A 16,844-nucleotide genomic window follows, 5' to 3' on the forward strand; every position below is an offset into this window, starting at 1 on the left:
CTTCCTAACTCCATGTTCAGGGGTGTCACAGTGGAAATTCACATCAGCCCCGTGGGAACGTTTCCACCAGGGAAATCGGCAGATGCTATGAGCCAGGCCATTCTTTTCCCTCCAGAGATGATGGTTAAACATTTATCAGCACAGCCCTATGTGTGTGTGTGTGTGTGTGCATGTATAAAAGAGACTTAGCCATTATTTTGCAAGATAAATATTTTATGCCTCACACAGTAAAGGATAAGTATTGTATGCCCTCCAAAATAAAGGTCATTAGATGGCTTAGCTCATCTGGGAGCAATTCAAATGTTTAAAACTCTGATCCCCTTTTAATGTGCAATAGTTTGCTAATTAGCCCCTGTGTGGAGCGCTCCTGCGTTTTCTGCCCGTGCTCTGTGATGCTTGACCGGCTTTTACCCCTTGTCCAGAAGTCGGGCTGAGGGGCCTACACGGGGGAAAGGGTCTGGGGAAACGCAGTTTGGACAGGCCTGCCCTTGCCAGTTTTGTCTCGTGAGTGCCCAGAGGTCTGCCTGGGCATCTACCAGTCCTGCTAGTAGTTCCTCATTTGTTCTCCACTTTTCTGCCGTACAACTGTTTCACTCCCCCCTTTTCCCAAGTAAAACAGTGAATCATTCCCATGTATTTTACCTTCAGCCCCAAGTTACCTGCTTCACTGTATATTTCAGTGGTTTTGTTGTCAAGCCATCTACACTGCCTGCAGCCTGTCTCGTCCCCGTGCTGTCGCCTCAACCAGGGACCTTTGGCCGTCCCAGGGTCACCATAGCAAATAGCTGCAAACCCCGTGGACCAAAACAGCAGAACTGCTTCCTCTCGCTGCTTTGGAGGCTGCGGGTCCAAAGTCACGGTGTCTCAGGGTTGTGCTGGCCCCAGCGGCTCGAGGAGAAATCCTTTCTTGTCTCTTCCAGTGTCTGTTGGCCCCAGCAGCTCCCGGGCTCGTGACAGCACGCTTCAGTCACTGCCCCTCTCATGGGGATGCCTGCTTCCCAGGGTGTCTGCGTCCTCAGGGTTCACATCAGCTCTGGCTCAGAAGGGAGCACGTGGCAGCTCTGGAGCTGAGGGGGAGGGAAGACTCGGGGTGCTAAGTCCGCCACCACCCCCTCTCCTATCCTCCCGCTGCCCCCACCCCTGCTTACCCATCTGAGCCCTCGGCGTAGGGTCTGCCCTCCTGGGCTCAGTCTGCAGTCCGCAGAGCTCTCAGTAAAGTACCCTGTGACCCTTCTCTGCCACCGCAGAGCCCAGCACGGGCCGCGACAGGCCGTCTGTTCGCTGGAGCTGCTGTGTTCCAGGGCAGCTGTTAAATTCCCCACACTGACAGGTCAGCCAAGCTCAGACAGGGCCTGTGCTGGGAGGCTCCGGGCTGTGAAGGAACACTTCTCTTTCCAGAAACAATAATGACCCAATGACCGTTCACTCATGGTCAAATGCCATCTCTGCACGACGCTGCTTGATTTTCTCTTCTGACCAAAAGTCTTAGGCTAGAGACGAAAACGGGCCAAGTTTTTAAGCATCTTACGGAACACTCTCCTAATTGCATTCGATGGTCATCAAGGAGAAGATAAATACATCCTGCGAATATCAGACTCAGGATGGGGGTATGAGTCAGGGTCAGGAAGACGTCAGGAGGGAGTGGCCTTTTGAGCTGCGCCCTTCAGTGCAGGCCAGAACTCCCCTAATCCTTCGAGGTGCTTGGGCCAGGTGTCCTATTGAGGACTTCTCAGAGGAAACCTGGAGAAGGCTGGCGTCCTGCTGGTGGTTGGACAGACCGCAGACCTGGGAGCAGGCCCTCCCCGAACACATGCCGGCCCAGTGACCACAGGTTTAAATGTTTAAAAGGTGTGAATCGAATGGTTATTTTGTAACCCTGGCCTTGACAAATCACCTTTGTATGGCCTGTTGGTCCAGGCCTGAGTTTAGGACGTGGCGGTGTGGCAAGAGCTGACCCCAGCATGCCAGGCACTGTTCCTATCCTGGACCGAGACTTCTCTTGTCCGGGTTTAAATAAAACGCCACGTTGAAGCAACCTTTCCCGGAACTTTGGGTGAGAAATTCAGAGAAGATATTTTTTGTAATTGGTGATGAGTGAACAAATCCTGGTCGAAACAGGGAAAATAAAATGCTGAATTTTTAGAAGGGAAGTCACCTATTCAGAAAAGACAACAGGAATATTTACAGAAAGGAAGCTGAGGCCCAGCCCAGGATATTGAGAGAGCTACACTTTTGACAAAGAGGGGAATGATTCAAATATATCCAAAACGCAATGCTTTCCCTTCAGAATGTTCCTGAATATCTATAGGGGTAAATACCTGCGCACCCCAAAAGCTGACTTTTCCTTCCACCCTATAACCTGTGCCCCTAATCATAGCACCCACCTGACCTTCAGACAGGTGTGGGTTCTGCCTGATGGCCAGTTGGTCTGTGATGGCCAGGAGCCCTGTGGACCTGGTGAGTGTCCTGAACTCCAACAGCTCCTTGGGGTTTTCTTTTTTTAAAAGAAATTTATTTGAATACATTTAATGTATTTGAATTTGTTTTAATTTATCTGCATGCTGTAAGTGACAGCATGAAGATGAGGGCAGAGAGTTCTGAAAGGCCCTCGGTGCAATCTGCTCAAGAGGCAAGGATCCGTGGCCAGCAGGAGGGTCAGCAGTGGCTTTGAGTGGGAGCAAATACGTCCCCCAAGCACTGGGAACCCTGGAACGCATGTATTCTCAGCCTTTTCCCCTGCATGTTCAAAATATTTATAGATCAGATATTTTTAAAATTAGGCAGTGAATAATGCTTAATTTATTTGCCTCTTTAACTGTTTTCTGAAAAAAATTAGGGGTATTTTTTAAGTTAAGATTTCTCATCCAGTTCATTGAAAATGTTTATTAAAAAAAACATAATTAAAGGGATGTTTTAGAACTATAAAAAGTTTTAGTAAACTGCTGTGAGTAGAATTTATGGCACCTGACCGTAAAAATCTCTTCTGCTTTTAGCTATTCTGTAACTGATGTTCCTTTTTAGTGTCATAGAATTTGCTGTTGTAGTTAAAGCATCTTAGGGACAAAAGTGACTCGCCTATAGGCCCTTTTTCAGATTTGCCCTTTTAACTCGGATCTTGCTTATTCTACAATTTGAGCTGGAGCAGGGGGCCTGCTGAGTTTCCCCCCAGCATTTTGCTGAGTAAAAATGCCATGTGGGGATAAACATCGTCCTAAGTGTTGCCGCGTTGTGAGGGTTGTGTGCAGCGTTCTCAGCTGCTGCCGCTCTTTCCCTTGCAGACTTCGACCTCGTGTCCGCCTACGAGGTGGACGGCGCCGGCGCCTACGTGTCCCACGCGGTCCCGCACCACCGGCGGCAGAGGAGAGCCCTGGCCACGGGAGCGGATTCTCTCCACCTGCGGCTGAAGGGGTTCGGCCACGACTTCCACATGGACCTGACCGCGTCCAGCGGCCTGGTGGCTCCTGGCTTCATCGTGCAGACTCTGGGGAAGGGAGGCACGAAGTCAGTGCAGACGATTCCTCCCGAGGATTTCTGTTTCTATCAGGGCTCCCTGCGGTCCCACAAAAACTCCTCCGTGGCCCTCTCAACCTGCAGAGGTCTGGTGAGTACAGCCCTCGCCTCCTGGAGGGGAGGTGTGATCGCAGATCCAGGGTGAACATGAACCAGGATGTGTGAAAAAGGATAGGACACCGGCGCTTTCCCTTGTGAACTGCAGTGCCTTCTGCTCTAAGGGTATCTGTAAAAGCAGGAGGAAAATTGCCAAATAATATTTTCTGAAATATGTTGTGCTGCTTCCTTTGGCCCATTTGGAAACAGTGTGCACACCGCTGTACATGCTTATATATTTCTAGTTTAGCCTTGAATAATTGTGGCAGAGGTCTTCGGTTTGAAAATCATACATAAGAACTTATGACCAGGTCTGAACATGCTAACTTCTTAGGGGACGTTCTTATTCTGACTTACTGACTCACTGAAGCTGCAGGAATGTCTTCAATTTGAAAAATACAACCGTTTCCAGCCCAGGGACCATGTTGGTTATTTGAACAGACGCTGGGAAGACTGAGCCCTCTGCTTCTGCCACTCACATGGGGACAGTGTGCCTGTTGGCTAGGGTGTTCACTCCAAACAGGGTGATGAATCCTGGCAGAGGGATGTCAGTCTTGGGCTAATAAATCTATTGGTGCATTTCCCATTTTTTTAACTTCTGACGCAGACCTTAAGCCTCACGTAGAAGCCCCATGTTGCCTTGGCAGGCGAGGGGCATCAGACCTGGGTGAGAAGCACGTGCATCCCTCAGGCCTAAGCCCTACCCAAGTGCTATCCAATGACTTGTCTTGCCTTTGTTAAAATTCTGTATCTTTTGGGGAAAATTAATAGTAGATTTTTAGATTTTTGGCCAAAATTACTCATGTAGACACAGAGAGCAAACTATGACCTCAGTAAAAGCCTAACATTTTTTTAAGAAGTGACCTTTAAGTAAATACTTCAGTAGTGGAGTGAAACGTGTGGTCAAACCTTTTAAGGTCTTGAAGATGTTAAGGGTTTGGCAAACAGGTTTTTGAACAATTATTAGATTTCTAGAAAATGCTTTAAGCCTGTGTCTCAGATACCTTTCTGTCTTTGGAAAGAGAGAATTTTGACCCTACAGCTCATAGTTTTTTCATGTGTGGGAAGATCTGATGCTGAAGGACTTTCATAAGCAATTCCTTAAAATACTAAATATATGCTCTGATGGTTACGTTCATGTCTCACCTTGGCTGGGTCATGGTGTCCAGTTGTTGAGTCAAGCAAGCACTGGCCTGATTGTTACTAGGAGGGTGTTTTGTGGCTTAAAATCATTAGTCAGTTGATTGTATCTATGCCATCTGCAATTATAGGAGATTATTTTCAGCAATGAGAGAAGTGTCATCCAATAGGTTTAGACATTAAAAGGAGAAAAGATTATTTCAGCAGCCAGAAAGAATTTCTATCTCTACTTCAGCCAGTCTGCTTCTCCTGAGAATTCTCTGAAACCTTCCTTGGACTTTCCAACTTGCAGTCTGCCCTTTGGAATTCAGACTTGCCAATCCCCATGGTCATATGAGCCAATTCCTATAATAAATCCCAAAATATTTACATGTATATCCTGTTGGTTCTGTTTCCCTGGAGAATGCTGACTCATTCATATGAAAATGCTAAATCCTGCAAACACATTTTTAAAAGATTAAAAGTGTGCCTTCGATGGGGATTTGATATTGGTTGGTCTCATGCCAATTTTCATTTGTTTGCGGATATGTACAACAAGTTGTCAGGGATAGGCTGGGCTGCTTGGGGTAGACAGGGTGGTTATTTGGCCTACTTCTTAAGCATGTGGTTGATTTCTTTCACACTCTCCCAAGAAAAATAGGTCTTCTTGAACTGCAGGTCTAGAATCCATCATGCAGTGCACAAAATGAAGGTCTCTCATCCTTGGCTTCCTTCAACAAAGGCTCAAACCAGATGTGGAAGCCATTTGTGTGGCAAAGAGCATTTGTGTGCCATGCTCTTCAGGTTTCAGTGATCGTGGATTTACTTGTAGAGAATGGGAGAGGTGCTTCTTGTTACGCTGCAGGAAAGCTAGCTCATTGGTGCCCTGAGCCCTCTTAAGCCAAGGCTCTCCCATGGGGGCTGGGCCGTGTTCTGGAGTCGGTCTTTATAATAGAGATGGTGGGTGGCAACTTAAGATTTCTGGCTGTGTTTGACTTTCATGGGAGTTAACAGCAAAAGCTGTAAGTGAGCAATTACATGAAAGATAAAGAAACGAAAGGAGAAGAGAAACTTCTCTGGATGATAAACACTGGGTTCTCATGTTGTAATCACTGAGAATTATATATGCCTTCTGCATTCATCTTACTAATACATAAATTCCAACTTCACTGGTAGTTTGTCTCTAGATGGTCATTACAAATATGAGCTAGACTTACGATAGTGAGGTAGGTGCAGGGCCAGTAGCCAAAAGATCTGATAAATCAAAGACATTTTTAAAAAAAGAAAAAGGGAGGATTAAAAAAAGCTCTATGCCTACTTAGATAATAAAATTATTAAACAGAAACATCCCTCAAGTAGCTGCCAGATCTGTTATTTCTTTCCTGATTAATGGTTAGCCCAATTCCTCGCTTTTCAAATATGTCGACATCTGAGAAAACCCAGCATGCCTCTCCCATGAGATGATGGCTGCCTTTTGCTTTTGTTGTTCTGGACTCTTCCAGATTCTAAATAAGGCCAAGTCAGGTCTGGGCGAAGCCTTTATGTAGTGTTTCCAGTAGGATTTGATGGACTCGGCTCTCCCATAGGAGTGGGAATCAGGAGAATCCTCTTTTGTTTGCTGTCTTCTCTCTTGGGCGCCTTTGCAGCGAGAGTGTTGAAAGAAAAGATCCCCTGTGGTAGGGAACACAGTGTTTCTTGTTCTTCCATTCGGTCCACAGTGTGAGAATATTGTTTTTCCAGCTAAAAACATCTACTGCTTGATTTTAAAATGTAATACCTTGTATCATTCAATTAGAGGAAATGGTTTACAGTTGTGAGAAAATTCAGTTTCCAAAGTGGTATGTGTTTCGCCTTGTTCTCAGATTTTGAGTTAGGGAAATTGTGCTCTAGTCCTCTACTGCTTTTGATTTGAGGAACACTGGGCACACTTACTACTTGGCAGTGTGGTTCTCCTGTGCCTACATTTAAATGCTTAAATAGAAGAAAGACAAAGCGAAAACAAGTGTCTGCCTTAGCCCTGGTGGTCACATGTCCAGATGAGTGAAGACCTTCCCGACTCATGTGTCCCCCGGCCTGCTGCCCCTGGGACCCAGGAGTGAGCATCTCACGGGGAAGGCAGTGAACAGACAATCAGAGGGTGACGGAACAAGGCCTGCTATGGGTGCTCGGAGATTCCAGAGGTGGGTGTCTCATCCTGCTTTGAGGGGAGAGAAAAAGTCCCCTGCCCAAACCACCCAATATGTGGCGGTTTGGCTAGGGGACTCTCGTCCAACCTGAATCCCCATACTGGATCAGGATGCAATTCCTGTAAAGGGAAGAGGGAGAGGCGAGCATCCTCGGAAAGACCACCCACCTCCATCAAGTTCATGGAATCCTTGACAACATCATCTATGAAGGCAAGAGATGAATGTGTGCACAGTCAAGTCTGAGGATAGTAAACCAAAAAGACCCTGAAAGTATTTTGAAATTCATGCTGTTATTGCCACCAAATATCTTGACGCAAAATATTTCTTATATAATTAAGTAGGTTTTTTTTTTTTTTAAGAAAGAGATTGTCTTTCATATCTGTCTCTAATAAATTTATGTCGCAGACCTTTTGGGACCACTGACCACAGGCACAGCAGATGCTTCCCGTAGTGGGAAGTAGAAGGTGGGTAGAATCAGCAGGCTGGTTACTGCATAGAGAACAGCAATGGTGATGGCAATAGCAGGAGAAATAACTTTACCAAATTGTGTGCTGAATACTTGGGTAATTGCCTCAGCTTTGTTAGCTTACTTGGCCAGATGACCAGTTCTAGGAGAGGTAAATTTTCTAATTTATTGATCTACAAGTCACAGACCACAGTGTTCGCCCATCGAAATTGCACCTTTCGAGAGTTGTGCAAACACTGCCATCTGATTTTAGAATATTTTCTCATCGCTCCAAAAATAAACCTCATATCCATTAGAGGTCAGTCCTCATTCCCTAGCCCTAGGCAACCAGTAATCTGCCTTCTGTTGGTATAAATTTTTAGGCTCTGGCCATTTCATATCAATGGATCTATACAATATGTCTTCTTTTGGAATTGTCTTCTTTTGCTTAGCATAATGTTTTCAAATTTTATCCATGTTGTAGTGTTTATCAGTATTTCATTCCTTGTTAGCAATGAATAATGTTCCATTGTATTAAAAGTCATTTTGTTTATCTATTCATCTGTGACATTTGGGTTGTTTCCACTTGTTAGCTATTGTGAAATAAATAGTGCTATAAAGATTTGTGCCCAAGGACATATGTTTTCATCTCTCTTGGATATATATCTAGAAGGGGAGTTGCCAGGTTATAAGGTAAATCTGTGTTTAAACTTTTGAAAAACTGCCAAACTGCTGTGTAAAGAACCTTCACCATTTTACATTTCCACTAGCAATATCTGAAGGTTTCAATTTCTCCACGTCCTTGTTAACACTTGTTATTGTCAATCTTTTTTATTTTAGCCATTCTAGTAGTTGTGAAATGATTTCTCATTGTGGTTTTGACTCTCATTTCCTTAGTAACTGAGGAAATTGAGCATCTTTTCCTGGGCTCATTGTACATCTTCTTTTGGGAAATGTTGATTCAGACTTTTCCCATTTTTAAATTGTTTTTTTTTTTAAATATAAGATTTCTTCATGTATTCTGGATTCAGGTATCTTATCAGATGTATGGCTTACAAATATTTTCTCTCATTCTGTGGGCTGTCTTTCCACTTCTCTTGGTGGTGTCATATGCAGCACAGAGGTCTTTGATTGTGATGAAGTCCAATTTATCTATATATATATTTTTTCACTACTTGTGCTTTTGGTGTTGTGCATTAAAAAACATTGCCCAAGCAAAGGTAACGAAAATTTACTCCTATGCTTCCTTAATAAGAATTTTATAGTTTTTGCTTTTACATTTAGGTCCATGATCCACTTGAATTAATTTCTATGTGTGGTTTGAGGAAGAGGTCCAGCTTCACTCTCTGCATGTGGACATCTAGTTGTCTTTGCGCCATTTGTCAGAAAGACTACTCTTTTCCCATTGAACTGTCCTGGCACCTGGTCAAAAATTAACAATGGCTGTAAGATTTTTGTTTTTAGACTCTCAATTATGTTGCATTGGTTTCTATTTCTAATCTTAAGCTATTACTGTATGATTTTAAATATTGTACTATTCTGTTCCTTTGCATATCTCTCATTTCTTTGTTGAAAATTGGACATGAGAGATAATATAGCAACTCTAGATAATTCAGTCCAGGATTGTAGGTGATGTTCTTGGCTTCTTCATTTGGTTATTGACGTGGCTAGACCAATTCAGTCAACTGTGTTCTCCCCTCCCTGAGACTGTGCAACCTGTGGTGTCAGGTCTCAGAGGGTGCAGACGGGGGAGTGTGCAGTGTTTCTGAGAGCCTGTGTTGGTCTGTCTGCTTCTAATGGTATTACACCCAGGTATTCAGTACACTTATTGCTGGCTGAGTGCTCTGTTGTTTCTGACAGTAATTCCTGGGGCATAAATTAATCCATTGCATGATTCCATTAAAATAGGGCCCCTTTGCAGGAGCAGGTTGTTAACCTGTATTTGAGGCTGCTCTACTCGCATAAAGGATCGTTACCGTTGTCATTTCTCCTTTTAAGTTTATAGCTTGTCTGCAGTTTTGCTTGTTGTAAGTGTTGTGGAGACACCAACCACCACTTAGTTGCTCACAGTCAAGCCCTCAATTATTTTCAATAATGCCTTTAGGCACAAACTTCTTCACCCTCAACTACAAATGAAGTCCGCCCTTTTAGTGTGAGCTGTGGCGCTCCTTATTCTTACAGCCTTCCTCACTTCCCAGGGAAAACCTCTGAACCACTGCATTGGAGCTTGGGGCAGGAACAGGTTCTGCTGACACCCCTGCTCTGTGAGTGGGGCTCTGAATGGGGAGAGGAGCGCTTGGTCTTCCCTGCTTGCCCCTCCTGTCAGGGAGCCTCCACCCTACGCACCAGCTGCAGTGGAAGCATTCAAGTCTCCAGTGTTTTCTGCATGCTGCGCCCGAAGGAGAGTTTCCACCCTATGAGAAAGGGCTGGGTAAGGGCAGGGATTCTGATCTTCTTTCCTTCACCTTCTGGGTATAGAGCTTCTGCAGTACTGAGCTGAAGGGATAAGAGATGCTGATAGCCTGTCCCTTGGATGGTGAAACCATAGCCCTAGACCAGGAGGTGGGGGAGAAGGAGCCCTCTTCTTCTTTGGCTGCATGTGCCAATGCCATCGACCTGCTAAGGAATTTTGCTATTCTTATTGTGATTTAGTAAGTTTTATTCAACAGATGTTTCTTCATTTTTCCTTATGCCCTTGGACTTATGCCTTTTAAATGTCTATGTTTTTTAAATAACTTTACACAGTTCATGGTTGTTTCACTGGGAAGTGTCCACTGTGCTCATTATAGCATCTCAAAGGTCAGTCTCCAATATGTGTAATCGTAAACCTATTTTACAAATCATTACCACTTTATTATTCCCAAGGTAATTCTTAAAAAGGCTGGGATTTGGACCTAGGCAGTCTTGAAAGCCCGTGTTGCCATTTTGCTTCCCTTGGTCATGTGGCCTTCCCTGCTTTCCAGGCACCTGTGTGATCACTTATGACGTTCCACAGCATCATCCTTGAGCACCTGTGTGTAGTAGCGGCTGTCTCATTTGGTCTCCACCTCTGTGCTGCCCTCCCGACATCCAGCTCTGCCTGAGCTTAGTGGCCCCATCTGTAGTACACTCAGGGGCCTCTATGAAAACATATGTGGCTTCATTCTATACCTGTTTTCAGTCTTTTTTATTTTAAATATCAGACTGTGAGCGCTTCAAAATCTGTACTGTATTCATCTTTGTATCCTCAAGTTCCTTTAACATACTAACTAGAGTTCGTTTTTTTTTCTTTCAATGAATGATTGTACTTCAAAATTACAAACAAAAATAAGGTGTCTTAACTTTTTACTTTGGGAAATGAATGAAAACTCAGTGTATAATGCATTTCGTCAGATTTCTTTCAATAACTAATACCTATCACCCTAAATTTCCCTTTGACGCATATAGCTCATAAGAAATTGTTTAATTAATAAGGTATATGGCAAAACTACTTGTAAAAATTTTCATTACTCAATGTTTTTAAACTAGGTTTCTTTGGGCATAGTTCCTATTGCATGTGACAGGATTTTCTTAAAGGATTTAAACAAATTCTTGTACTTGGATTAACACTTTAGAAAAAATGCAAAGTCTATCAACTGTCCTTGGCAAAAATCAGCTATGAACTTTAGCTTCTATTGAGCAGAGTGTGATATCTGTCAAGGGCTTGATGCACAGGAATTATATTGCTTCCCCTCAAATCTAATTACTCTTTCTTTTGCAGCACTGTTGGGAAACTCACTCTTACAGTTTTTGGTTCTGTTTTTAAGAATTCCCTCCCTGGGTTTGAGATTTACTCAGGGCTCTGGTTTGAAATTGTACTAGGTTTTATTTCCAGCCACAAACTCCAGGGATTCTCTGGAAACTCTAGTCATTGAGAGATTTTTCTAAAGCACCCAATAAATCTGAAGAGCTTTCTGAAATACTGCCAAACCTAACTGACTTTGAAAAATGTGTTTGAGCCAGAAAAATGAAGCAGGAGTAAAAATGGAGAATGGGCAGGGAGGAATGGCTGGAAGAGATAATAAGAGTTTCAAAAGGAAGGTTTCACTGTCTGAAGAGGCCAGCAGAGACATTTCCAGATGAAACTAAGGCAGTACTGGGAGGTATGTGGGAAAGTTGTACTGCAATAAAGTTTATGGATGAAGTATGCCGAACTTGGTGGTGATTAGGGGATTTAAAATGCAAGCGTGAGAGCAACTGAAAAGTGTTGTACAATTGCACAAAAGTCTGCTAATTAACTATGAAAACTAATAATAAAATTTTGAAACTGCTAGAAATGAATGCGTTTAATCCAAAGAAGAAGGTCAAAATAACATTAAGATAATCTTTTATACTTGAAGTGACCACACATTTTTCTGTAAGTTGTAAACAGCGAGATGATTAGAGAAATTTAATTGTAAAATATATGGATTTGGTCTACTCCCTCATTCTTCAGGTGATACATCTGACAATCAAAAGGGTGGGGGACTTGGCCTATATTACAAAGCCAGTTAGACTTCAGGTAAGTCTCAGGATTCTCAGTTCAGTGATGTTTTCATTGCAACACATTGCCTGTAATTCATTTTTTGTCATATGAAGGAACTAATTGACGGAGTTCAAATGCTGGAATCTTCATCAGAGCTTAAAAAAAAAAAAATGTCTTTGGTCTGCAGCTCCGGGCAGAGTAGCAGTGGGCAGAGATCAGAGTGATGGGAGTGATTGGGCTTCCCTTCTGGTTAGTGTTTGGGGTTCCTGGTGAACTTTATCAGGAGATGGGTGCTTCCCCATCACTGACAAGAGCCTTCGGATGGACGTATTTGCTGTAACAGTCATAAAATGATGTTCATCCCTGCAGCCAGTATACCCAGGGCATTTTTCCTGGCCAAGATTAGCCTGAGAGTAGCTGAGGGGATCCTTGCTCCAAGTCTGGGGCTGGCTAAAGGGCCAGGATGCCTGAAACCCTTTTTAGACAGTGGCTATTCAAGAGAAAGTCCATCCCAGAGACAACAAAAGAAGAGGTCAAGTGAAACTAAACTCTTCAAAAAAAGATCCTGCCTCCCTGCCTTGCCTGAGGTTCTACCAGAACAACCTGTCCATGTCAGCTTAATGCCCAGGTGCATTTTCTTCCCACGCATCGCCTTCACTGTGAGGTCTTTCCCAGCCCACCAGTCTAAAACTGCAAGTCTCCCTCTCTTTCTAATTAGCTTCATCTTCTACCTTGTCTTTATTACTATTTGTATCAGTCAGAGCCCAGTTAGGAAACAGAAATCACACGAGTTACCTGAGCAGAGGGAATTAATGCAAAAGTATTGTTAAGTAGGTATCAGAGGACTGAAAAATTACAAGAGGAGGCCAGGGCATCCGGAGGCTATGCAGGGATGGAACTGTTGACTCCCTGGATCCAGACCTTCTTCCCCCATGAGGAGTCGCTCTGATTAAAATTAAACATCCTGTGCAGCTTGCCAGGCAGGAGAGGCAACATACTGTTCTTGCATAAGCTTGGTGGTTGTATTTCCTGCTTGTTGTATAGGAATGAAATGGCACTCAGGGACTTGTGTCCATGTGTGTGTTTTTTCAATGTCTGTTAGTTTGATTTCTCTTAATCACCACTAAAGGAGAAATTGGGGTGTCTGTGTATGTAGGCCAGAGGTCAGACTTTAAATCCTAATAAATTTATAGTCAGTGGAGTCCTGTCTTCAGTAATCCCATTCCACCTCTCAGGTATTCAGAGCTTCAAAGCTGAAGTTGAAGCCTCCAGTTGCATTTGCTTTTCTGTTGATAATCCATTTGCCCATTATTTCAGGTATACGGTTTTTCTTTTAGTGACTTTGATTGCTTTGCATAAGAACAACATCCAACCTTTGCCATCTGTTGTACACATTTTTCAATGCCCAGGAGTTCTATTTTAAATTTTAAAATTAAATAACAGCACATTTTTGAGGCATTAGAGTACATCATATAATTTTAAATGATCAAAATAAGGACTTATTTTTAGGTTGTTTTCAATAATAAGGCATTGTAAGCTTATTTCTGAAAGTCCAATGAAAACGAACAACCTTTCAAACAGTTCTCAGTAACTGTGGATTTAAAAGTACACTTATCACTCTGAAGGGGTAGTATCTGCTTTTCCATTCTTAATGACCTCTGGATCATTTCATTCCATCATAATTTAACTTTTCATAGGAGTGTATTGTACCTTTTTCTCATGGATGAAAATAGTCCACCCTTCCCTGCATCTCTATCCTCACTTTCTGTAAGTTTCAGGATAGGGCTGAGATCCTCCCTGCCTCAGGGCCTTAGGAAATGCTGTTCCCCAGCTTGAAACATGATTCACATCCCATTTTCTCTGGTTTATTATTATTTATTCTTTCGGTCTTAATTGGAAAGGCATCTCCTTAAGCAATACTTCTCTGACGTGCCACAGCATGTCACCTTCAAATCCATTCATGCTGCACCTTATTTTCTCCTTCAAATGACTTATCCTGATTTGATGAATTCCCTAGTGTGGCTTAGTGTGGTTTAGTATTTTCCCCTCCCTCCCGACAGAGTCTGAGACCTCTAAGCATGGCCACCTGCTCCAGCGCATAGCGCTCTGTGGGAGAAACTGAATAGAAGAGCAGGGGCGTGGCTGGACGGGTGGACGGAAGATGAGTTTCAGAGGACTTATGCTGCAGAGAGTCCCTGTATCCACAGGGAGGGCCCAGAGACTGTGAAAAACTCTGTCTAGAAATGGCCTTGTCCAGTTTAGGTTCGGAAAGTAAGCATTACCCAGATAGTCATTACACAGACCCCAGCCTGCCTCTTCAAGTGCAGGGAATGAATTTCCAAAGCAAGGAAGAGAGCAGGTCAGGCACTATTTCACATTTCAGATGATCTCAGGAAAGGCCATTTGTAAGTGAGCACTTTTTCACTCCTGTCTTGATAAATAAGGATTTTAAGACTGATAAAGAAAACTTCTAAACAAATTTTAAATCACGAATGCTGTAATATACTTTGGGCAACATGATATGATATACTTTATATAAAGTACAAGAAATGAAAATCCAGTGGCAGTTGTTCAATCCTTGGCCTGATATTCTTTACTGTGTAAGCATAGAGAAAATAATATTCTTGTGACTCAGTTTCTTAGACATATGTCTTCTTTAATTACCAAGGTTATGACATGGGACGATTGGCTACTTTGTATTAAGGTTTCTAAGAAAGGATATTTTTACCACCCTACATCATCCACAAAAAATGATACAGCATACTTACTCTGTATTAACACTCAGGATGACCACCTGGCACTTACCATAAAATAAGAAACATTTTTTATGCACATTGTTTAGTTAACCAGGATAAAATTATATAAAAAGCAATTATTTTATCAAAATGCAAAACCAAATGCGTCAACTCCCATTTTTGAGAATCTACAGTTTAAGGACTGTAGGAGTAATCTTGGGAAATAAATGAATTGAATTATGAGCTCTCCACATGCAAAAAAAAAAAAAAAAGAGAGAAATCGGTGTAGGGAGACATTTAAACTAGAAAGGGAAGAAAGGAGTTTCTCAAGGTAAACACATGGGAAGCCTGAAGAGCATGTCTTAGAGTCAGACAGGCCTTCTCAGATGTCACTTGTTTGGGTTGCTGCTAGTCAAATGGCTCACTTGACATCCTTCTGAACTCCAGCCACCTTAATTTGCAGTGACACTGGCCTCGAGTTGCCATGAGGATGAAATCAAACGATACACAGGGGAGCAGTTAGCAGAGGGTTGGTGCACAGTAGGAGCCCAACAAGTATTTGTTTTCCTCATCACCTCCCACTACTAAATTATGTACTACAGAGGAAATCATAATTAGGAAATGAATGCAAATATTATTCTGTAATTGAATTCAAACCTCATCAGAGGACCCGAGAAGAAAAGGTGCACTGCCCTTCAGAGAAATCTTGCCTATGGGCTGGGAATAGACTTTGAACATATTTTATTCACTGTAAAACCTTTAGTGTGGTTTATTGAAAGCAGTTAGGAAGATGGATAGACCTATCGTTTGGGCAGGTGATTTAAAATGTAAGGGTGTTGTTTATGCCATTTTGAGCACCACTGCTTATGTGTACACACTTGATAGAAATGTGTCCCTTCCCGACACCTGGGAGATCACTTTACGCTTAACAAGGTATCATTAACCAGGAAAGTTCCTGGACCAGCTAACATTTTGACTTCACCCCTGCATTTGCCAAAGGAGCTATAAACAATGTTTGTATTTGCAGAGATTATGTAACTGATGCTGGGGGAGTTTTGACTATTCCCTTTGCAGTCATCATTAGGTAATAAAATAAAGAGTGATGGACTGCAGGATGATAAGCCAAAATAGAAGCTAAGATATTTTATAGCACAGCTCTATTTCTAGTTGAAATGTGCAGCAGTGTGCAGAAGACTTGTGAGCATGAATAGTAAATGTTTAAATATATAAGGGCTGTGCTACAGGAGCTTGTCATGGATAGAAACATAAATCATCATTTTTTTCCTTAAGAAGCTCAATAGAAAAGTATTTATCATGATCCCTCAACCGTAATTATTAGGTTGAATCATGTGTAATTACTATCATTCATCAGTTTTTGACTCAAAATATAGCAATTTCACATCTTTTCAATGCAATACGATTTTATAGCAATTGAAATAAAAACCTGTTATATAAACCAATATTTAGTATTTTGCTTTAAAGAATAAACAGAAAGTTTGTTTTAAATTTGCTAATTCATATATACTGTCCTTATGAAAAACTCAGATGTCTTATGAAATTTTTTGATGAATTCCATCTGTGTACATATTCTACATGCATCATTAGTAATTTCATGCTTATTGAACTTAATTAAATAAGTATGAACTTAATAATTTATGCTTATTGAACATAACCCTCTTTCATATTTACCTGATAGTATTTGATGATAAAATGATCTACTTAAATGAACTTTCCATTTTTATTTAGCTGAATTAATATATAAATGTTAAGATTAATTAATCATAACAGAATACCTAACTAGAAATCTGTTGGTACCAAATTAGAGTACCTAAAATCAAATAGTACCAAATTAGAACCCTCAATGTTGTTTTTCCTTGTCTTGATGATTCAATATCATTATTCTGAATTTCTAATGTTTGATATTCAACATAATTAAACATTTGCAACTTAAAAACTGTTTTGTATCTAACATCTATACATCTATTATAGTTCCCTGTCTCTGCCTCTGTAGTCAAATATGTTGTCATGGTAAAGAATAGGGTGTTTTGTGGTAAATATTTCAGATGTTCAGAGTATTTTTTCCCAGCTTATAATAAGCATATGCATTTTAAGAGAATCGTGCTTACCAACTCCTGGAACTTTCAAGTTTCCCATCACGACTTGTCTGAATTGACCAGGAGCCACAAGTGCAGCATGAACTTAACTAGAAAGACTTAAAGTGATCCTGTACACTTGGGCCCCTGTTTTCAATGTATAGAGAACACAGCATT

General features: G+C 42.0%; 1 protein-coding gene across 1 annotated transcript in view; it reads left to right on the forward strand.

Annotated features, from left to right (window-relative positions):
* Positions 1-3,412: 3,412 nt before the first annotated feature.
* The window catches only part of ADAMTS16 (ADAM metallopeptidase with thrombospondin type 1 motif 16), a 170,214-nt gene continuing 156,782 nt past the window's right edge, over positions 3,413-16,844 (forward strand). Inside the window, exon 1 of the mRNA XM_077115112.1 lies at positions 3,413-3,601. Within this exon, the coding sequence (XP_076971227.1) occupies positions 3,428-3,601 (174 nt within the window). The 5' untranslated portion in view covers positions 3,413-3,427. The remainder of the gene's footprint in view (positions 3,602-16,844) is intronic.

Source organism: Tamandua tetradactyla, chromosome 9 (genome assembly GCF_023851605.1).
Source record: "Tamandua tetradactyla isolate mTamTet1 chromosome 9, mTamTet1.pri, whole genome shotgun sequence".
Taxonomy (NCBI): domain Eukaryota; kingdom Metazoa; phylum Chordata; class Mammalia; order Pilosa; family Myrmecophagidae; genus Tamandua; species Tamandua tetradactyla.